This window comes from Arabidopsis thaliana, chromosome 5 (assembly GCF_000001735.4).
Source record: "Arabidopsis thaliana chromosome 5, partial sequence".
NCBI lineage: Eukaryota > Viridiplantae > Streptophyta > Magnoliopsida > Brassicales > Brassicaceae > Arabidopsis > Arabidopsis thaliana.
In genome coordinates, this window is record NC_003076.8 from 19,228,947 (window position 1) to 19,249,818 (window position 20,872).

At 39.4% G+C, this 20,872-nt stretch overlaps 6 protein-coding genes and 1 pseudogene across 13 annotated transcripts; 3 read left to right on the forward strand and 4 right to left on the reverse strand.

The window, feature by feature from the left end:
• Nucleotides 1-215: 215 nt before the first annotated feature.
• On the forward strand, nucleotides 216-3,797 carry AT5G47400 (sphingomyelin phosphodiesterase; the record flags this gene model as incomplete). The annotated part of the gene is made up of 4 exons (NM_124111.3): nucleotides 216-1,928; nucleotides 2,051-2,197; nucleotides 2,439-2,555; nucleotides 3,029-3,797. 4 exons carry the CDS (start codon nucleotides 216-218, stop codon nucleotides 3,638-3,640), a joined length of 2,589 nt encoding a protein of 862 aa, NP_199551.2. The 3' UTR covers nucleotides 3,641-3,797.
• A 40-nt stretch (nucleotides 3,798-3,837) lies between these two features.
• On the forward strand, nucleotides 3,838-6,120 carry AT5G47420 (Tryptophan RNA-binding attenuator protein-like protein). The gene is made up of 10 exons (NM_124113.5): nucleotides 3,838-4,114; nucleotides 4,337-4,396; nucleotides 4,492-4,531; nucleotides 4,617-4,795; nucleotides 4,902-4,940; nucleotides 5,044-5,133; nucleotides 5,243-5,303; nucleotides 5,391-5,515; nucleotides 5,607-5,698; nucleotides 5,778-6,120. Exons 1-10 carry the CDS (start codon nucleotides 4,067-4,069, stop codon nucleotides 5,890-5,892), a joined length of 849 nt encoding a protein of 282 aa, NP_199553.2. The 5' UTR covers nucleotides 3,838-4,066; the 3' UTR covers nucleotides 5,893-6,120.
• A 488-nt stretch (nucleotides 6,121-6,608) lies between these two features.
• Nucleotides 6,609-12,317, reverse strand: AT5G47430 (DWNN domain, a CCHC-type zinc finger). 6 transcript variants are annotated; one of them, NM_124114.4, is made up of 16 exons: nucleotides 11,856-12,317; nucleotides 11,485-11,663; nucleotides 11,122-11,218; nucleotides 10,851-10,932; nucleotides 10,578-10,747; nucleotides 10,412-10,488; nucleotides 10,201-10,257; nucleotides 9,948-10,104; nucleotides 9,697-9,848; nucleotides 9,437-9,601; nucleotides 9,054-9,356; nucleotides 8,828-8,866; nucleotides 8,402-8,720; nucleotides 8,202-8,321; nucleotides 8,018-8,108; nucleotides 6,609-7,556 (listed from the first exon to the last, which is right to left on the reverse strand). In NM_124114.4, exons 2-16 carry the CDS (start codon nucleotides 11,648-11,650, stop codon nucleotides 6,873-6,875), a joined length of 2,679 nt encoding a protein of 892 aa, NP_199554.2. In that variant the 5' UTR covers nucleotides 11,651-11,663; nucleotides 11,856-12,317; the 3' UTR covers nucleotides 6,609-6,872. The 6 variants fall into 6 exon arrangements, with proteins under 6 accessions (NP_199554.2, NP_001330703.1, NP_001330705.1 ...); NM_001203555.1 differs by having other exon boundaries at nucleotides 6,686-7,556; nucleotides 10,421-10,488; nucleotides 11,856-12,310; NM_001344718.1 differs by having other exon boundaries at nucleotides 6,609-8,108.
• A 408-nt stretch (nucleotides 12,318-12,725) lies between these two features.
• AT5G47435 (formyltetrahydrofolate deformylase) lies at nucleotides 12,726-15,042 on the forward strand. 2 transcript variants are annotated; one of them, NM_124115.4, is made up of 8 exons: nucleotides 12,726-13,086; nucleotides 13,226-13,376; nucleotides 13,454-13,527; nucleotides 13,618-13,777; nucleotides 13,944-14,042; nucleotides 14,138-14,224; nucleotides 14,332-14,537; nucleotides 14,618-15,042. In NM_124115.4, the coding sequence occupies exons 1-7, from the start codon at nucleotides 12,833-12,835 to the stop codon at nucleotides 14,476-14,478; spliced, it is 972 nt and encodes a 323-aa protein (NP_568682.1). In that variant the 5' UTR covers nucleotides 12,726-12,832; the 3' UTR covers nucleotides 14,479-14,537; nucleotides 14,618-15,042. The 2 variants fall into 2 exon arrangements, with proteins under 2 accessions (NP_568682.1, NP_851145.1); NM_180814.3 differs by lacking the exon at nucleotides 14,618-15,042 and having other exon boundaries at nucleotides 14,332-14,586.
• AT5G47440 (auxin canalization protein (DUF828)) lies at nucleotides 14,585-16,702 on the reverse strand. Its single transcript, NM_124116.3, has 6 exons — nucleotides 15,962-16,702; nucleotides 15,490-15,883; nucleotides 15,220-15,399; nucleotides 15,093-15,142; nucleotides 14,946-15,003; nucleotides 14,585-14,865 (listed from the first exon to the last, which is right to left on the reverse strand). The coding sequence occupies exons 1-6, from the start codon at nucleotides 16,256-16,258 to the stop codon at nucleotides 14,624-14,626; spliced, it is 1,221 nt and encodes a 406-aa protein (NP_199555.1). The 5' UTR covers nucleotides 16,259-16,702; the 3' UTR covers nucleotides 14,585-14,623.
• Nucleotides 16,703-17,399: 697 nt separating this feature from the next.
• On the reverse strand, nucleotides 17,400-18,971 carry AT5G47445 (annotated as a pseudogene; the record flags this gene model as incomplete). The annotated part of the gene is made up of 1 exon: nucleotides 17,400-18,971.
• Nucleotides 18,972-19,302: 331 nt separating this feature from the next.
• TIP2;3 (tonoplast intrinsic protein 2;3) lies at nucleotides 19,303-20,676 on the reverse strand. Its single transcript, NM_124117.3, has 2 exons — nucleotides 20,143-20,676; nucleotides 19,303-19,937 (listed from the first exon to the last, which is right to left on the reverse strand). Exons 1-2 carry the CDS (start codon nucleotides 20,518-20,520, stop codon nucleotides 19,563-19,565), a joined length of 753 nt encoding a protein of 250 aa, NP_199556.1. The 5' UTR covers nucleotides 20,521-20,676; the 3' UTR covers nucleotides 19,303-19,562.
• Nucleotides 20,677-20,872: the final 196 nt, after the last annotated feature.

Genomic DNA, 20,872 nt, shown 5'->3' on the forward strand with positions numbered 1-20,872 from the left:
AAGTAAACAAGTTCCCAAGCGTTTCGTAAGTAAAAAAACGAATGGGCTAAACAATTAGTCTAAATGGGCCTTAAAAGAGTGAATAACGTGTCATAATCAGGAGCGTTAAATTTAGGGCGATGAGTGTCGAGAGTGTTCCCGCGTTCACCGATTCACTCCACTCTTTGGTTAAAAAGTCCACTGTCATGGAAAATTAATCGCGGTGATTTACACAGATGCCACGTGGCACGTTCGCTTTCTTTTTCTTCCTCGTGTTGATTTTTTTTCTTCTCTTTTGTCCCTCTTTGGTTTTTCTTTTCCCCTTCACAAGGCGCGATTTGAGTCGCCTCGCATTTCAAACCCTTCTTCTCCGGCGTAAACCTTTGCTCTATCTCTCGATAAAAACCCTTGTTTCGTTTTCACCTTCGTATTTAGCGATGCTTCCACACTCCTACACCGTCGATTCGCTTTCGCAATCACAAGACCTAGCTTCAGCTATACTCTCAGCTTCCACGCCGTCGAGTATCTCCGCTGCTTGCTCTTCCGTCGAATCGTTTCTTCAGTCGCATACGCCTGATCAGTGTCGCCATTTCTTCTCTGTTACTTTTCCGAGTTTAATCTGTAAGATCTTCGGTTTCGGCGACACGACCGCGGCATCTCCGGCACAGTCTTCTTCGCTGCGACCGAACGGTTGGATCGATGTAATCTCGGCGGCCAACGATTTGGATTTAGCGGAGAGAGTATACAATCTCTTATCCCCTAGTGGAATACTCATGAGCTCAATCTTCGCTGTTGATAAATTAGCTCTTGTTAAGTATGTTTTCCCGACGGAACGTTTACCGGAGTATGCTAGATTCATGCTCTCCAGCGAGAAGGATCGAATTGCGTTATCGAATCTGTGCCCCTTTTTGAAAGGTAAAATTGAGGAGGATTCAGTTCGTGGTTCATTGTGTGAAGTTAGGCTAAATGTTTTTGAGTATTACATGTTTTGGCTCTCTTATTATCCAGTTTGTAGAGGAAACAATGAGATTTCAGCTGTGAATCTGAATCCTATCCAAAAGAGAAACAAGTTTAGGCTAGAGAATTGGACACTTATCAAAGGTTTTCCAGGGAGTAACAAGCGTGATTCTGATCAGAAATTGGAGTGTAATCTCTACATAAGGCTTCTTTACTCTTATTTGAAAGCATTTGTTCCTGTTTTCGACTTAAACGCTCACCAGCCTTATCGTAGTTCTCTTTTGCATTACGGAAATGGGTATGATGGGTCAGTGATGACAAGAGCTGAGTTCTTGGTGAATGTTTTCGTGCATTATTGGCTTGTTGAGAATGACTTCTCACCATTTCCTGTTGTTACGGCTAAATCTTTTGGTGTGGCTCCTCCTTTCCGTTCTGCTGTGGAGGAGATTCCACCTACTTGTGGGTTGGAAGAAGTAGTGAAGTTGCTTGTCAAGTATCTGAATTTGAGTTGGGTTACAAGTGGTGTTGGGAGTGAAAACTACATTGAGTATGGCGAGAGTCCACGGTGGAAGACACCGACTTCAGGATCGTCATCCCATGTCGCGAATTTGAGCCTCAGGCCGCTCACTTCCTGGAACACCCATTTACAGAGGCCGCTTTATCGTTATATATTGAGGAGTTTCTTGTTCTGTCCCATAGGAAGCTCAATTAAGAATGCATCTCAGGTGTTCTCCATCTGGGTTACGTACCTGGAACCATGGATGATCAGTTTGGATGATTTCTCAGTTTTTGAACCTGCTTTAAGTGGATCTGTAAAAGATATGAAAAAGGAAGATTCTTATGAATCACGCGTTTGTGGATACACGCCTTTGTGGCAGAGCTATGTGATATCCAATTATCTCTACTATAGTTCTCTGGTCATGCATTTTATTGGCTTTGCACACAAGTTCCTTCACACAGATCCAGAAATAATAACTCAGATGGCTCTTAAGGTTTGATCCCTGGCTTAAGCTATTTTCTCAAATTCATGAGTTTATCTGTAGAATATGGATTGCAAGACTTCTGTTTGAAATCTTAATGTGACTGAATGGTTCTACTGTGTCTCCCTAAATAGGTGATGAGTACGTTGACATCGTCAAAAGAGCTTTTGGTTCTGATGAAGAATATTGATAAAGCCTTTCACTCTAAACAAACTGGACCAGGAAACTCAAAAGTGAACGAATTGTCTAGATTTTCTCCATCTATCCGTGAGCAGTTGAAGGTATGCCTATATTTTTCCTCAACACCAGTTGTTATCTGTTCTCCGGTCATAGAACGCTTTTCCAGTGATTTTACTCTTATGTATCCGCCATCCTTTGTCTTCATACTTATTTAGCTTTTTCATCATAACACCCTTGGAAGTTTAACAAAAGACTGTAAAATCAATCTTTTTTTCACATAAGTCACATAAGTACTCAAACTCTATACTGAAAAATCATGTTTAACTGCTTGTGGAACTTCAGGATTGGGAAGATGGGTTGTGTGAGAGCAACGCTGATGGCTCATACTTGCATGAAAACTGGAACAAAGACTTGAAACTCTTTAGTGATGGTGAAGATGGCGGACAACAACTGCTTCAGGTTAATGTCTTCCTTTTATAACCTACTGTAGTGATAAGTTAGGAATAAAAAAATGGAAGATAATCTTTGTAGGATGATATCTTCAAATGTACTTAAAATAGCTCTATTATGGAATGATCTAGTTGACAAATATATAGATAAACCTTCAGATTTACTTGTTTGTTGTTTGTAGCCTTCTATCTATATTAACAGGAGAATTTGTTACTTGACAATTAGATGAGTACGCAGTCATCGGCAATGTTGTGAGCTATTAACTTGGGAATTTGTTTTTTGAGAAATTGTTCACGGAAATATACTTTGAGAACTAGTTCTCCTACATTTGTTTTTCAGTAACCTAGTTGTATCGCATGTTTTCTTGTTTCCGATACTCTACTTTAGTTTATACGACTCTTGAATCCTTTAGCTCATAGGGGGGGAGTGGAGCTTAAAACCTGTTTTACTTTGCTGAAGGCGTTTGTTCTTTGCATTTGCAGCTATTCATACTGCGGGCAGAAGCCGAACTGCAAACTGTATCCGATAAAAACCTCACAGAGGCCCTTAAGTGTGTAGATTCACTAAAATCAGCGGTTTCCAACTTCTTTGGCGGGCATGTCGTAAAACCAATCGCTTTTTTCCTAGAGCCGGACCATCCTCAGAAAAACCGTGACGAGCTCTTCAAGCCACGTGGTGCTGGTAACCAAACAGCAGGCGGTGTGAAGTACAAAGGGGACTGGATGACCCGTCCGGTGTCAGAAGACGAGGTTGCATTGATGGCTAAACTGCTAATCAACATGTCTATTTGGCTCAATGAACGCCTCGGGCTGAACAAATCTGAGACGAGCAACGACAAGAAAGAGAATTCAGAGTCAGTATCATATGTAGATGTATCAGGGGAAGATGTGGGAAACGTTGCAGGACCTGGAGATGCTGCGAAGATGCTGTTGCGAGGGATGGTGATGGTATGTGGCACAGTGTTGCAGCTGATGAGAAGATTCGGGATTCGAGTCAATCTTCGGGTTATGGCTTCAAAAAAGTTTCTGATGCTTTTATTTCTCTATGTCCTGTTTCTTGTAGTCAAAAGGGTAGTCACAAGGATGATTTGGTAGATGGGTGTCCAAAATGTGTTAAAAGTTGAAGAAGTAAAAGGAAATAGACACTCTAACTCGCGTAGAGCGTTTGATAGGAATTGGAAAGCTTATTTACGAAACAGGGACTGAGTTTTTTGGTAATTTACATGTTCGCATTACAAATTGAAGCGTGTCTTTACTTGTTACAACCAATGAGAATGGTCCACGTAATCAGTCTCCACGTGTCATCTGCCAATAAGATCCACCCATCAGCAAAATTCATCGGTCGTTCGTCGCTGACTATCACAATTCCGAACACCAAATTTCGAATTTCTGCCACTTGCTTTGTGATCTGATCGTTCGAAATTGACCGGAGAATTCTTCTGTGTTCTTAGATCTGTCGCGAATTTGTTAAAGCTCCTCAGAAGGTTTTGGTTACAGATCTTCTCTGTGGTCTTCACCACTATGGCCGCTCCGTTTTTTTCAACTCCATTTCAGCCTTATGTCTACCAGGTGTGCTTCTTCTCTCTTTGATCATTTCGCTTTCAAAATGATGAGGTCGTGTTCTTCTTAGTTGCAATTTGACTAAATTTGAGGTTCATTGTAAGTAGGATTTAGAGAAATTCCATCTTTGATTAGTTTAACTTAGCTGGGAGAACGCATAATCGGGCCAATTAGGGATTTTAGATCATGACATTGTTCTAGTGTTGTCTAATAAGTGGCCATTTGATGCAGAGTCAACAAGATACTATTACACCGTTCCAGATTTTGGGTGGTGAATCCCAAGTTGTTCAGGTACATTTGCTTTCTTAATATAGCGTGATCTTCGTATTTGTGGGTTATATGCCATATAATTTTAACTTCTCTAACCATTGCTCGTATGTTGGCAGATAATGTTAAAGTCAGAGGAGAAAGTCATTGCTAAGCCTGGTACTTCCACTGAATAACTCGCTTCTCTACTCAGTTTTGTATAATGGTTTCAAGTTTCAACTAATTTTGTGTTATGGTGATGTAGCTTCCATGTGCTACATGTCTGGCTCCATCGAGATGGAAAATACATACACTCCTGAACAAGAAGTTGGAGTTCTGCAGTGGATTTTGGGCAAGAGTGTAAGCAGTGTTGTTCTTCGGAATACTGGGCAAAACGACGGGTTTGTTGGTATTGCTGCACCTTATTTGGCTAGGATTCTCCCGGTTAGTGATTTTAGCTTGTCCATGTTGGCATAATCATCTTCCATTTCACCCTTAATGTATACCGCCTGATTCCTTGTTGTTTTTGTGATCTTTGTTTTCCATGTAGATTGATTTGGCAATGTTTGGAGGTGAGATCTTATGCCAGGTAGAGTCTTTTTTCCTAGATTTTGAACACTTAGCTATCAGCTTCTTCTTCACTCAGATCAAGCTCTTACAGAGTCGCCTGACCTTTTCTTCACTTTCTGTAGCCAGATGCATTCCTTTGTTCTGTCCATGATGTGAAGGTTGTCAACTCCGTTGACCAGAGAGCAAGAAACATTGTTGCCGCTGGTGCAGAGGTAAGAACTAAGAAGGAAAATACGTTGATTTGGTTTCTGATGCAATTATTATTCTTAACAAAATTCTGCAACCCGTTGTCTGGCTTCTACTCACAAATTGCTGTTGCAGGGATTTCTGAGACAACGCCTATCTGGACAAGGTCTTGCTTTCATCCTCGCAGGTGGCTCTGGTGAGATTTTATCCCAATGAAATGCTGTTTCCGTTGAGGCCTCATCCCCTTCAATAAAACTGACATTTAACATCCCAAACATGTTAGTTGTACAAAAAGTTCTGGAGGTAGGAGAAGTTTTCTCCATTGACGTTTCCTGTATTGCTGCTCTCACACCCTCTATCGATGTCCGAATCAAAAACAATGCTCCTTTTAGACGAGCACTATTCGGGGTACATTTTCACATATACTTTGTTTCAATGAGAAGAAGATTCAGGTTTTTGTTTTGTTTCTCAACTGTTTTAATCTTTCAACATTCAAAAGGGTGATAACGTAGTAATGGCGACTCTAACGGGGCCTGGCATTGTCTTCATTCAAAGCTTACCGTTTCATCGGCTCTCGCAGCGTATTGCAAGGTAAAGCAACCAACAATCCAAATCTCCATTTATGTTGCAAATATGTTTATATAAAGTGTGAATGGTTTTTCTGTGACAGGTCGGTAACGTCGCCAAACATGAGAGAGAATCCAAAATTGCTGATACAGATAGCTATATTTGCGTTCCTAGCATACGCTGTGATTTTGTCATCGTTGATCTTAACCGAAGTTTGAAAGCAGAGAGATAGAAAGAATTATCCGACCAACAAACTAACGTTGTAATTGTTCAAATTATCTCGGGTTTGGACTTTGGATGGATAGAGTGAAGATGAATTAGACACATCTCAAACCATTTTCTTTTCGTTTACTAGTGAGTTTAGGCACTTGTGTTATATTGATATTGCTCCTATATATTGAAAAGTGAAAACGTAGATACCGAGTTGAACAAAAATTGGATTCTTTACTTAAATCACACATCAATTTAAATTAATTAATTTGATTTTTTGTTTTGTTAAATAATTAATGTCTAATGATATTATTGATTAATTTTCATCGGATGGTTAAGAAATTGGATTAATTCAAAAAAAAAAATCTGGATTAATTCGTTACCAATGGATCATATAGTCAAGACTCAAGAGAATGTCTCAATGATATCATGGACTAATTTTCAGAAAATGGATTATAGCAGGAGTTAATAGTTTTCCAAAAACATTGAACTGTCAAAAACAGTAAACATGCTCAAGCAAAAATTCACAATTTTGAAAACAGCGAAATGTCATAGGTGTTAACACACGAATTTCAACAATATACAATACTCCGTTTTTTCCGTTTACTTTTTAAACTATTCGAATTACTCATGGATACGGATCTTACGATACGATGAATACATTTACGTTATAAGAAGTGACTACAACCATTCTTAAACATGTTTACGATTCGCACATAAGATCTCTCAAATCAGTGAAGCTAGACCAACAAGAATAAATTTGATATGAATCGTCGTCAAAACAAACACTAAATTTCTCACTGTAAATTCGCTGGTCTCATAGATTAAGAATAAAGTAGTTACGAAATCGAATTCCACTACAAAAATTAAAAAAGAATTCGATGACAAAAGAACTCTCTCTCTTTGTTCGTTACAGCAAAACAAGAAGATTCTCATTCTCTGTTTTTGATTATACAAAAAAAAAAAAAAACATGTTTGAAAATCCATGTCAAGCTCGAGATCTCTCCCCCTTTCCACGTTTTGAGTATCGGAGTTTATCTTCACTCACATCACTAACCACCACCGGTGGTGATCGCGCGTACCTTGACGGCTTCCTCTTGAAATGCCTATCTTCATCACTAGATTCATAATCTGCTACTTCTATTTCCTTCCGACTACTGTGTCGGTGAACTGATGTTCCCACGGCGGCTGCGGCAGAGGCGGAAGCAGATGGATCCGTAACAGAAGTAGAAGAAGAGGAAGGCACCTTTCTTCGTTTACCAGAAGATGTTTCTTCCTCCGGAAAACTTATCCGAGCGAATACGCTAGACTTAAGATTATTCTCGATCTCTGCTTTAGTAGCAGGGACTGGTGGCTCCGATGAAGGCGGTTCCGATCTCTTGCGGTGGTGATGTTGGCTGCGTTCGGTTTCACCACGGTGGTGGCGATGATCTCGGCTTCTGTCTTCATCGCGACGGTCGCGAGTACGGTCGTGTTCACGATCTACGTCTTGGTGACGTGACCTCTCACGGTCGCGTTGCCGATCTCGTTCATCAGGATAACGCTCGGATTTTCTCTTGGAGTCGCGAGACGGGGAAATGTTTTTACGCGTAGGCGGATGCTCTGGGGATAGTCTCTTCTCCGGTCGTCTCCGGCGATCGTAATCGTGGATTGGTGGTGGAGGTGCTTGTCTCTGTAAAACAATTGTTAGCCCAAATTATTATAATAAAATATGTATTGAATTCGGCCCACAAATAAAAAGGAAATGGGCTCAATAGCCCAGTTACCGTCGTCACCTTTCGGTTCCTACGCCTACTATTTTGCATTTTAGGCTTTTTAGCCATCTACCCTTCTATTTCTTTTCCTTTTTATTCACAGCCCTTAGTTTCTGATAAACCCCAATTTTATATTTCAGAAAATTACGTTAGAAACCAATATATTTTCCCCTAGTTTTCTTCAAGTTTTTTTTTTTTTTTTTTTGGGTTTTCAAAATAAGCAAAATGAGGGAATCAGGGAAGAGAATTTGGAGCCATTTTCTGATATAATAATAACATATAACCAAAAGTAAATGGGAGAGAGCGAAGCACAGGTGAACAAAGAAAAGAAGAAAGAGAGAGCGAGAGGGGAAGATGAGTCAAACAAAAGGAGACATACAGATTTATTAGGGTTGATGGATGATGCAGAGGCTGAAGTACCGTTGTTCATCATCATTCTGCTATTCTCTCCATCCCTAAACATCTTCCCACTGTATATACAACCAAACAACAACCAATGTTTAGGTTTTAGCATATCCTTGTTTGAATCTGTAGTAAAAATAGAGTGAGTGTTTTCTTTTTACCCTTCAGGTCGTCTCTCGTTTTCACGTTTTCTTAACATCTCAGCGTTTCGGGCTTCGGCTTCATCTCTGCCCATCATAGCACGTTGGAGATTCATTCGGTTTCCCATTTCAGCTAGGTCCCTGCGCATGCACAGAAAGTTCCATCATGAGACTTGTTGAGAAAGCTTTATTGCTCTTCTTTGATAGAGTGAGTGTTTTACCTATGGGGTGGTGGTATATTAGGGAACCCAAATCCTTGTGCCATGAATGGATCTGGATGCATCATATTCATACCCCCACCAAATCCCATGTCCATTGGGTTTAATCCGTAACCCATAAATGGAGGCATTGCGCCTGGAAACGGGCCTCCAAATCCATTGAAGCCAGGGTGAAAGCCATTGAAGCCAGGTTGAACACCGTTGAAGCCTGGTTGTACGCCATTGAAGCCAGGTTGCATGCCGTTGAAGTACTGCGGACCTGGTCCCATTTGCATCATATAGTCAGGGCCTGCTAGATCTGGCACAGGATTCCATTGCATGTCTGCAATAAATCACATAAACAAACCATCTTTTAGACCTCCCATTCGATTCACATAGACTTCGAAACTGACAATGTATTGCCTTCAGCGTAGCAAAGAAAGCTTTTACCATTCCCAGGCACTCTTGGTTTCTTTTTCTTCTTTTTTCCTGTATAGAGACAATAAGTACGTATTACATTGATGAATGACAACAAGGGTTCCTCAGTAATTGAAAAAAAAAAGGTTCATGTGAGGTCCAGCTTGATTAATCTCAGTAGGGAAATCTGAACTGGACTATCAGTCACCAATCATTCGCAATGTCCAGTGAAGCTAATATTAGTACATCTTTATTTTACCTGGCTCTCCAGCAGCAACCTGCTGCTGCATTTCTTCCTTGGGGGCTTGCGTATTCAACTTTGACACTGTTGCTTCTTTCACAATCACGGACCCTTGAGTGCTTTCACATGCATCAACTGGCTTTTCTACATTCACTTCTGCAGATGCACGAGGGGCACTTGTGATCTCTGCAACTTCCATTGGCGCCTTTAAAGTTGAAGCATCATTATTGTTACTAAGTACTGGTTTCTTCTCGCCTTTAGATGCAACAGATGTAGTAGGAGATAGAGCCTTGGGAGGTGGACAGCGTGCAGACTCCAAATCTATATTGTCCATGATAATTCAGTAGTGAGGACTAATCAAACAAAGTTTAAAAACACATGAATTTAAAATAATGACGGACCTGGGATATGGCCAACGCTGCCCACATTCTCAGTGCTATCGTTTCCAGCTTCCAAAATACGGTTTATGGTATCCCTGAGGGTCTTGTTTGGTAGAAGGTCGTCAGCAAGTACATCTGATCTTCCACAAACACACATTGACTTTGAAATAATGTGATCTCTGATACCTGAATCAGTGAAAAAGGATAATAATGTAGAACTGGAACTGACAACGGTCAGAAAAGGTTTTTGTGGAACAGCAGAATGCATTAAAAGAACTTACACTTGTCACAGAAGCTCTTGTAACAACATTTGCTTGTAAGCGCAGCATCTTTCATCACTTCTTTGCATAATGGGCATTTTAGCTCAGGTGGAAGTTCTCCTACAGAACGTGTTGTTGATGGCAATCCCTCCATTTCCTTCTCAAAAGCATCCCTGAATTTGTTGAAGACACAACAAACATTTAAACTATAATCAATATATGTGAAGAAGTACCCAATAGCAACATTCCCAAACTAATTCAGTACAACTTACTCATTTGGTTTCAGAACTGCAACTGCGCCACTTGGCAAGGAATAAGAACCATCTGGGGTCGCCATCAACATGGACTTGGGGATACCAGTAGGTGGCTTAACTCTCTTAACATCATAGTTAGGGTCTCCATTTGTGGGGCAATGCTGAATAAAATGTCCTGAGACAGCAAAGAAAATGCTCTCAACACTTCTTATCTATTATATATCCATCTACAAAAGTGAGAGAAAAATAAAGATTTTCAGAGCTGACATACCAGGGATATTGCAACGATGGCACACATAACCTGGAGGTGGCGTTTTCCTTTCCATTCCTATCCAGCCAGCAAAACCAAACTAAGTATCTTACAACTTGAGCAAATAGAACAAAAATATAAAATATTTTGACAGAAGTAAATGTTTTGTATACTGTATTTTGACATTCCAGAATTCAACCAAAATCAAAGAATAAAAGTAAGTATAAGTTACCAAAACCACGTCCATTCATCCTTCCAGGCATACCCCTCCCATAACCTCTACCAGCTCCAAAAGTATCTTGACCTTGTCTGTTACATTGAATAAATATAAGAGGTCTGTTAAACCTTCTCACAAAATCCAACAGTTTCACCTGCACCATTTCTGGAAGATTGCTTACCGTTGTTGCCAGTCAAGTGCTGGAGTGTCAATCAGCGCCTGAATTTTGCTTTCTTCATCTACTTTGTCGTCTGCGGTTGCAAGATGAGGACGTGGAATAATATGCTGGGCATCTTGGGTATCAGGAATGGAATAAAGATCAGTCCCAAACTCGTCATACTCATCTTCAGGCTAAGAGGTGAATACGGATGACATTAGTACTTTTGTAGTAGAAGAAAATTAGGTGCAGTCAATGCCAACAGAAGCCGAGAAAAGTTCACTATAATCAACTTACAAATTCAGCAGCAGATGGATCAGCAACAGGAAAATTGGTGGTTTCAGCCTGAACGTCTTCCACTTTATTCTGGATTCTAGGCCTGCAAAGTTAAGATATTTGCATCATTGAGGATCCCGAAGTTTCTTAAATCCGATAGTCAGACAATTAACTTATGTTTAGCTAAAACGATGCACCAGTAAAATGCAATGCTTTTAATATCATGTCTATTTAAGTTTAATAGCTAAATAAGTAGACAAAGAATATAGAAACTAAAGATCTGAGAAAGTACTCTTGTGTGGTAATAACTGTGATGCGAGGACGTCCAGGAACCCGACGAATAAGGACAGATGTATTCTTTGGGATTAACATTGCTTCATCCAGATACTCTGAAAATTCAAAACAGAGAACATATAAAGGCCACAGATTGCAATCATATTGGCACGAGACACAGTACACTAAAGCTTCCTGAGAAATTCAAGAATCATATTCCAACAAACCATTTCCTAATAGTTCACAAAAGTAAAAAAAAAATAAGACAAAGCTCAGCTAGTAAACAATCATAACATAAAATAAAGTTCATTGTATCACAGCTGCAAGCAAACAGTCTAATAATACGAAAAGCGCAGCACAACATTTGACATAGAAGACAAACCTTCGTTAGTTTGGGCATTGGAGACGACAATATCAAGGTCTTTACCAGTGCCCAAATGCTTAGTTTCGAAAATTTTGTCTTTGAGAATACCGACGGATATAAAAGGACCATCCATGGCAATGGTATCATAATCCCTTGCACTCTTAAACTTGTAATAAATTGCCATTGAAAATTTGTATCTGATATAAAAAGCAAAAAAATACATATATCTATTACTTATCTTATAAAGATCATGACACAAAGCTACTAGATTTTGAAAACCCTAATCAAGGCCTCCGGATTATTAAAAAAAAAAAACGAGGCCAGAGATTTGATTTCCAAAACAAAAAGGTAAATACAAACTAAGAAAACCCTAAAGATTCAATTTTTACTTCGCTGATTCGACTTCACAGAAGGAAACTCCACGCGTGTAGCAAAATCAATCCAAATCAACGAATCCTGGAAAAGTTCCTGCAGATTCAAGGAACGAGAACGTCCGTGTGATCGCCGAGCTGAGAATGGCGCCGGTGATGTCTCCAAATCTCCTTCTCCGAGGAATCTTCGCAGCTACAAAACGACAACTTGTAACAAAGAAACGGATGATCGGGCTTCACTCCATAAGATCCGGTAGCTCCAAGCTCCGATTTGGGGGATCAAAATCGAGAAACCTTTCGGGGGGAAATTGAAAAGGATCTAGAGAGTAATCATAGGAATCGAGTAGAGAGCGGTGTCTTCACGAGAAAGAAGATAGATCGATCTTGAAATCTAGGGTTTGGACACAAGAGCTCTCTTTCTCTCGTATCCGTGTTTATGTAAATCCCGTAAGAGAATTTTCCTTTAAATAATGAATTAAAATCTTATCTTATGGGCCCACTTATAAAGTAAGAATATGGACAGAACCACGGTTTTGTTTTTATTTATTTTCCTTCTTAAAAGTTAAAACACATTAAATTACCTAACTTTTGTTAATTTGAAAACGTAAAAAGTTGATTTTAGTATATTAATAATATTTTATTTGTGTAATAAATAGTTTTGACTTTTAATAAGCTAAAATCATACAGTAAAATCAATTTTTGTGAAAATATGTAAATTTGGTGGTACTTTATGCTATCAATTTTAACAAAACCCATTTCTTATTGGGCCCATTTTGATTTTGATTTGTTTATTAAATGCCCATTTTGATATTTTCACCCGAGTGAAAAATCCAGATTTTTTATTGCTCAATATTTACGGGACGACAAAAAAAAAAAGATTAAAAAAATGGAAGAGTGGAGCGCGATCCTTTGGGGAATCGGGACGGACCGTGATTGGTCGGTCTCTCTCGTTACGGTGAGGCTGAGGCTGAGGCGGAGATTGAGAGAGACCAACCATGATACGACGAATCACCGAGAGAGCTTCTGGTTTCGCTAAGAATATTCCGATTCTCAAATCGTCTCGATTTCACGGCGAGTCCCTCGATTCCTCCGTCTCCCCTGTTCTCATTCCCGGCGTCCATGTCTTCCATTGTCAGGATGCTGTTGGGATTGTAGCTAAACTATCAGATTGCATAGCAGCAAAAGGTGGCAACATTCTTGGCTACGATGTTTTTGTTCCTGAAAACAACAACGTCTTCTACTCTCGCAGGTCTCCATTTTTACTCCAAAATCTTCCCTTTTTTAGTAACTTTCTCGTTCAATAGACTTTAAGAAGTGTACGAAGCTTTGATAATGAATCGAGTGAAATATTATGTATTGGTTTTATTTCTGATGTTTCCTTTTGACAGCGAGTTTATCTTTGATCCGGTTAAATGGCCGAGAAGCCAAGTGGATGAAGATTTTCAAACTATTGCACAAAGATACGGTGCCTTGAATTCAGTTGTGCGTGTGCCTTCTATTGATCCTAAGTATAAGATAGCTCTTCTTCTTTCAAAACAGGTATTCACAATACCTTTTTGGATTTTCGATACTCTTTGTATTTCCTGCTCAAAAGTATGTGCTTCTATTATATACAGGATCATTGTCTTGTCGAAATGTTGCATAAATGGCAGGACGGGAAACTCCCTGTGGATATTACCTGTGTGATAAGGTGAGCTAATAGTTCTTTGGATCTGTATATTATGTAAGCATTTATATGTCTAGTGACTCGGATGCTGAAATGTTTTTTTTTGGTTAATAGCAATCATGAAAGAGCTTCAAACACTCACGTTATGCGGTTTCTTGAGAGGCATGGCATCCCTTATCATTATGTATCTACAACTAAAGAGAATAAAAGAGAAGATGATATTTTGGAATTGGTTAAGGACACTGATTTCCTAGTTCTTGCTAGATATATGCAGGTAGATGAAATCACATTTTTAGTCTTTGCATGAGCTCTTTTTTCTTTCTTTGGTCAAATTCTGACTTACATGTTCAGATGAATATTATTGCGTACTATTTAAGCTTCTTCTTCTATTTCCAACTAAGAATAGCAAAATTTAATTCATAGCATTTTCCCTTTGGCAGATTTTATCGGGTAACTTTTTGAAAGGTTATGGAAAGGATGTAATCAACATCCACCATGGTCTCTTACCATCATTTAAGGGTGGATATCCCGCAAAACAGGTCACTGAGTTTTGTCATGGCTCTACCTTCTCTTAGTTGGTTATATTGTTGTCTGTTTTTTTCTTGCCTCTTAATGTTCTAGATTCTGTTTACAGGCATTCGACGCTGGTGTGAAACTAATTGGAGCCACTAGTCACTTTGTTACCGAGGAACTTGATTCAGGGCCAATTATTGAACAAATGGTGATTCATCTTCCAAGTAGTTGATATGTAATGTAGTACCTTCTGGGGATTGTCAATTTTCTTCTGCAGCTTTCTCAATTTATCTGTTTGAATGGAACTTTTCACAGGTTGAGAGTGTTTCCCACCGAGACAACTTAAGGAGCTTTGTCCAGAAATCCGAGGACCTAGAGAAAAAATGCCTCACGAGAGCTATAAAATCTTACTGCGAACTAAGGGTATTACCTTATGGTACAAACAAGACTGTTGTATTCTAGTTAAGAAAGCAATAACTACGATTCTCATCTGATTCTTTGTTTGAACATCTCAAGAAAAGGTGATACGAATTTCTATAAGATTGTTGATTCATTTGCAGTATTTACAGCAGAAAAAACTGTGAATAGTAAATATTTACAGGATTCTCTATCGCATGCGATTGCTGAGACTCAGAGATTCCAGAGAGCATTTGGCAGCCTCGAGGCAACTTACTAAGCGGAGATTAGACTGAATCCCAGCAACCCATCTCTGCTTCTGAATCTTGCTCTTGCACTTGAACTCTAAAAGACCCTGTCCTGTTTTCAGACCAAAATAGACTTCTTCGGAATTTTCCCTCTCTTTCCTGCAAGGCCATGCAGATATCTCGTCGCAGACTCCATAAACAACACCTTTGAAAGCAACAACAAGCTTCAGACTTCCGTGTTTCAAGTAATTTCCCTAACTCTTGAAAGAATAAAAAAATGCTTACATTTGATCTTCTTGGAGAATGCCCCTCCAACATGTTTGCTTTTGAGTTTGATCATGACCTGAGAAATTCATAGAGGTTAAGTAACTAAGTATAGAGAAGCAAATAGATATGTGTCTCTTACAGATTAAATCCAGTCTACTCAAGTACCTGAGACTTCTTGTTGATATAGACACAAACTCGCTTATTTCGCTGCAATCCTGCTAATAAATTAGAATTATAAGCATCTTAATTAGTGGAACCAGTCTTGAATAGAGTTTGAGAAGAATAGGATTACCATTTCGTGCACATTGCACCAGTTCGCCCTCTAAAGGAAGGTTTGGTTCCTCCAATCTAAACTGACAATTTTCGCCGGGCCAGTGAGAGTCTGAGAAGCTCCTTTCACAAGGTGTGATAGTTGCATTCTTCCTTGATTCCTTCGGCTGCCTCACCTTTAAAGCTGCTTCCCCTCTCAATGCTGGTTCATTTTTTCCACAGACTCAGATCAAATACCATCTTACTAACCCAACCAAAGCCTCAAACACCAACTTTTAAACAATAGCCTTACCAGTTGCAGCCGCAGCTGTGAGAGTCATGAGATCGCCAGGGCTGTGGATATCAACGGAAGACCTGACCGTGGAAGCAACACAGGTGTGATCAGCGCCTGCTTGCTCAGCCATGTCAATGCAGTGTGAAGCCAGTAGCTCTGTTGCTGAGGCTAGAGCCAGTGCCATCATGGAGCATGACTCTTTGCTGCAGCTTTCCTCAGAAGTCACAGATGCTAACCCAGCTGCCAGAGCTGCAATGGACACAGCTGAGTGAACATGGGCTTTCTGTACACGCGCTTTATCTTTCTTCCTCGGAATCCTCATGGTGCTTGGGTTGGTGTGTTGTTTGTGGTGAAACCACTTTGATAATCTCCCTGATCTACGGGTTCCAGCTGAGTTCATGATATTCTCTGCCTGCAAATACCAAGGAATCATCAAAATCAGAATTCAAAAACTGGTGAATATGTCCACACAAGTGGAAGGTAATCATACCATGAGTGGATCTGCAGCAACATCTTGGAAGAAGCCTCTAGGACTGTTCTGGGAAACAGAAAACAGATCTCGCTGTTGTCTCTGTTTCTGCGCCAAAGCTTTGGAGATTTCAGAAGCAGATAGACTCCATGATCTGGATAGAAACTTCATTGGCTCCCTTGGTGTCTGAGGCTGAGGTATCTGAGAGACAATCTCTTCACTTCTTACATTTCCTTCCTCCAACTCGTGCTCCGGATTCTCTGATCCGAATAACGACGAGGAACTATCATTCCAATCGGAATAAAACCCACCTTCCATTTCCTTCTTAGTTTACAGAAAACCCAAGATGACGAAAGAACTTTTTGAGATGAAAGAGGTTAATAATGTTGTTGACTCAAGATTGTGAAAGAGAAGAAGACGAGGACAACAAAGCAGATCACCAATAAGCAAACACTACCTCTTTCTTTAATACTAGCTTGGAATTGTTCAAATATCAAATCAGAAAATGATGCTAAGTAAATAAACGAAGTTTCCATGTTCTGATATTAGTAAAGAGAAAGAAAGGAAGAGACAGAGAGAACACAAATCGATGTAATTGTGCTTTGAGCAGACTCAATAGATTCAGGAAATGTCTCATCAAATGGGTACAAATGTAGATTAGAGAAATCATGGAAGTCTCGTAATATGAATAATTAAGATAAGATGGTAGGATACTGTGGGGACATATGCATTGGTTTGAGAGCCATAAGCTGCTCTTTTGTCTTGTCTTTTTTTGAGTTCGAGAAGATTTGACCTGACAACTTTAACGGAGTTCGTGACTCTACCGACCAGTTTCTGTTATAATTGTAGTCACACGTAACAACAACGCTTTTGGTTTCTCTATAAAGATACTCCCACGAGTTCAAAAGTGTTAAAGACAATTCGAATAACTCTCGGCTATTGGTTTGTTTTTCTTTGTATATTACCATTATTATTCCTTCCATATCTATGGATAATTACGTAATCAATACTCCATATTTGGTTCCACAAAAGCAATACAAAACGGAAATATTTCTACAGATTAGTTTATCGATTCAATATAAACTAACATACGATATAATTTTAGTTTCCGATTTTGCTTCCGTTTTTGTTGATGCCACCGTTCGGGCCAATAGGAGAATGATCCCCTTTCGCCGTAACGGCCATCAACAATGTTGTTGTAATTGCCATAGGTGAGTTTTCTGTAAAATTGCTTCGAGGTGACAATGGTTGTCGTTTGGTCGCCAAGGCAACCGTAGATAGAGAGATTGATGAACAAATGTTGCAAATGAACCATTATTCGTTGAAAATGATGATCGCATACTGTGGCGAAGCAATTCGTTCAACAAGAATGTTTTGCAAATTGATTATGTTTTGGCCAAATTGATTAATAAATTATAGTAAGTAATAGAACTAGAGAGAATCAAAGAATCGAACGAAGAAGAAGAACTTTCTGTTATTCATCTTAAGAAAGTTTGTTACATTGAGACTCTCTTTATGTACTAGAGAGACCCGGTTCATACCGGTTCATACCGGTTTACACTTAACCGAACCATACAATTTCATCAATTATATAGTCTATTATCCTCCCTCAAGATGAGCCGTATATGGAGAGAAGACTCATCTTGCCAATGAGAGAATGCCGTATAGTACTAAAGTAAGCAATCACATCCTGTATCTGACTTTTCGACATGTTTCCCACTAATTCAGCAATTCCATCAGGACCAATGCCTTTTCCCAATGTCATCTTCCCATCAGTCAAAGCAAGATTAGCAACAACCGGTTTTGACTTCTCAGGTGGTGTACTACCTTCTGCTTATGTTTGAAACCAATAGGATAGCCATGGATTTTGTAACAAGTGTCAGCAGTGTGACCAGTGTATCCACAATGTGAACACTGAACTTTTGGTTTTGAATTTGGTTGAAAAGAACGAGTAGCATTGACAGCAATCTGATCATTCGACAAAATGGAGACATTAAAGGCAGAAGCATTCGTTGGATTAGTAACAATGTTGCGCTGACTGTGATCTTGATCCAGAAGATTGTAAATCTCAGCAAGGTCTGGTATTGTCTTTTTCATGATTATCTGACTCCGAATGGTTGAGTAAAAATCATTCAAACCTGCAAGAAACTTAACAATCTTGGAATGCTCATTTACAGAAGCAGTAGCAGAACAACATTTGCAGTTTCGACAAGTGTTAACACAACTAGCTCCATCCAAATCATCCCAAAGAGTCTTCAAAGTAGTATAGTAATCAGATAAACTCATATTGCCTTGTTGTAAACTCCAAATCTGCTGTGTCAACTGATAAGATCTTGGTAAGTTTGTGATATGAAATCGAGTATCCAAGTCTTTCCAAATTTCCGCAGCATCATTGAATCGAAGAATACTCTTGTAAATTTGCTTTGTAACAGAATTCAAGATCCAAGACTTGACCATACTATTGCATCGTGACCAAACTCTAAAGCTCGGATCAAACTCAGGAGGTCTTGGTAAAGTTCCATCAACAAAAGCGATCTTATTCTTAGCATCTAACGCAACAAACATCGCTATTTTCCAAGAAGAAAAGTTAGATCCATCAAGTACCTCAGAAACAATTGTAGTACCCGGATTATCACCATTAGACAATGCATAAGGTGAATAATGAGCATCCGCGAAATCGAACTGTGGAAATGGATAAACTGATGATCTCGTAGCAAAATTTTGTTGAATCGGAGACGAAATTGGTGGAACCGGTGGAATCGGTGAAGATTGAGTACGATCTGGAGTCTTCTCAGCTGAGATCTTGCTTGATTTCCTCGTGCGACGCCGTAACTTTTCAACGGAAACCATCGCGAAATCTGAGCTTGATTTAACTGATTTATGAAGAAACAATCGAAAAACAGAAGATCGACGAGCTCAGATGAACAAGAACTCGAAGATGTGAAGAGAGTTAGGTGTTGAATCGGCTGAGAACTTCGAATTCCAGCGCTCTGATACCATAATAGAACTAGAGAGAATCAAAGAATCGAACGAAGAAGAAGAAGTTTCTGTTATTCATCTTAAGAAAGTTTGTTACATTGAGACTCTCTTTATATACTAGAGAGACCCGGTTCATACCGGTTTATACTTAACCGAACCATACAATTTCATCAATTATATAGTCTATTAGTAACTTCTCATGAATCTCAAATCAATAAAATTTGACTTGCTCATATCATTCGGCAAATTTTCACATCTTTGATGTAAAATTGGTGTGGAAACTGGAATCCATTTGTATTTGGGATTTAGATATTTCAATGGACCATTCACAATCACAAATCACAAGAACAACAAAAATCTAAGAGAAGATAAGTAGTTTGAATCCGATCGTTAAGTACGTTTTAATTATGTCGATAACTTTATGAAAGTAAAATGCCATAGAATACAAAAACATATGAAAGAAACCAAACATGCTATACGTTAAAAAAAAGGAGATGAAGTGAAATGTATATACATTTTCTTATTAACAGGACATAACTTTTTTTCTTTTCTCTACATACAATCTTGCAAGAAAGTGGACACCAAACATACACACGCAAACAAAACATCAACCAACCATCAAGCAATCACAAAACCCAGTCAATTACACTCGGATCTCACGGGTTTCTACCGCTTCATAAGAACCGATGAACACATCACCGTAGATAAGTCCCGCGAGTGCACCACCCACAAGTGGTCCCACCCAATAGATCCAGATTTGGGACAAGTCACCACTGACAACAGCTGGTCCGAACGACCTTGCTGGATTCATGGAGCCACCACTGAATGGACCAGCAGCGAGGATGTTGGCACCAACTATGAAGCCGATGGCGATTGGAGCGATGGTCCCTAGCGATCCTTTCTTTGGATCAGCTGCTGTGGCGTAAACGGTGTAGACCAATGCAAAGGTCACAACGATCTCCATGACGACACCTTCGACCGCTCCTAGACCGGCTGAGACCCCGTGGGTCGGTACGCTCTGCAGCAAACCGGGAAACAACTCATTAGTCAATTATTTTATACCCTTAAACCGTTTAGTTTTTGAAACGTTATAATATTTTTGTCATCATATATATATTAATATACTAACGTACCTATGACGGTACGAACATATAAACCAAACCTAACAAAAGTACAAAACCTATGTATTTTTTAATTTTCTAACTAAATTTACTAGTACGTACCTTGCCATTAGTAACAAAGACGAGGAGAAGACAAGCGACGATGGAGCCAAGACACTGAGCAATCCAATAGAAGAAACCTGTGATGAGTGTTATGTTTCCGCCGATGGCAAGGCCAAGAGTCACGGCTGGGTTAAGGTGACCACCAGAAATGTTAGCCGCAATGGAAACTCCAACGAAAAGAGCAAACGCGTGAGCAATTGCAATTGCTACAAGACCAGCTGGGTCCAAGGCTCCATCAGAGGTTAGTTTGGCAAACGCAACAGCAGAGCCAACGCCTGCGAATACGAAGAGAAGAGTTGCGATGAACTCAGACAAGTAAGCTTTAAGAGATGATACACTGAATGAGTCTCCCACACTTCCAACTTCGATCTTCACCATTTTTTGCTTTGGTTTTGTTACTTCTTTCTATTTTCTGTTATTTGGGCTTTGTATGGGCTCTTTGTATATATATAGTGAAGAGAGCAATTGACAAAAGGTGGGGTTGATATTACGTGGGAGATCATTATTGGATGCCGCCCAAACCGCCTCTTATTTGATTAATGGAAGGTTAGCAATATTAAAGATGTGTAGTGACAACTATAGTGGGATTTAATAACATGTAAGGATAAGAATCTTCTGTTGGCATTTTGATATCCCGCATTTTTAAATTAATGTTTGTGTCACACCAATAATGATAATGGCCTTATTATGTTTACTAGTCTTTGTTATTTTCAATTTCGTATTGGATTAG

Excerpts from the sequence above, each read along its gene's own strand:
- AT5G47430 (NM_001344720.1), bottom strand. The coding sequence starts at position 11,689 with ATGTATTTTTTTGCTTTTTATATCAGATACAAATTTTCAATGGCAATT. Across the intron at positions 10,489-10,577 it reads GCACTTGACTGGCAACAACG|ACAAGGTCAAGATACTTTTG; the intron begins GTAAGCAATCTT and ends TCAATGTAACAG. Across the intron at positions 9,602-9,696 it reads CAAGAGCTTCTGTGACAAGT|GTATCAGAGATCACATTATT; the intron begins GTAAGTTCTTTT and ends TCACTGATTCAG.
- AT5G47420 (NM_124113.5), top strand. The coding sequence starts at position 4,067 with ATGGCCGCTCCGTTTTTTTCAACTCCATTTCAGCCTTATGTCTACCAG. Across the intron at positions 4,941-5,043 it reads GAGGTGAGATCTTATGCCAG|CCAGATGCATTCCTTTGTTC; the intron begins GTAGAGTCTTTT and ends CACTTTCTGTAG. Across the intron at positions 5,699-5,777 it reads CTCTCGCAGCGTATTGCAAG|GTCGGTAACGTCGCCAAACA; the intron begins GTAAAGCAACCA and ends TTTCTGTGACAG.
- AT5G47440 (NM_124116.3), bottom strand. The coding sequence starts at position 16,258 with ATGGAAGGTGGGTTTTATTCCGATTGGAATGATAGTTCCTCGTCGTTA. Across the intron at positions 15,884-15,961 it reads TTGCTGCAGATCCACTCATG|GCAGAGAATATCATGAACTC; the intron begins GTATGATTACCT and ends TGGTATTTGCAG. Across the intron at positions 15,400-15,489 it reads CACAGCTGCGGCTGCAACTG|CATTGAGAGGGGAAGCAGCT; the intron begins GTAAGGCTATTG and ends AAAATGAACCAG.
- AT5G47435 (NM_124115.4), top strand. The coding sequence starts at position 12,833 with ATGATACGACGAATCACCGAGAGAGCTTCTGGTTTCGCTAAGAATATT. Across the intron at positions 13,528-13,617 it reads GATATTACCTGTGTGATAAG|CAATCATGAAAGAGCTTCAA; the intron begins GTGAGCTAATAG and ends TTTGGTTAATAG. Across the intron at positions 13,778-13,943 it reads TTCTTGCTAGATATATGCAG|ATTTTATCGGGTAACTTTTT; the intron begins GTAGATGAAATC and ends TCCCTTTGGCAG.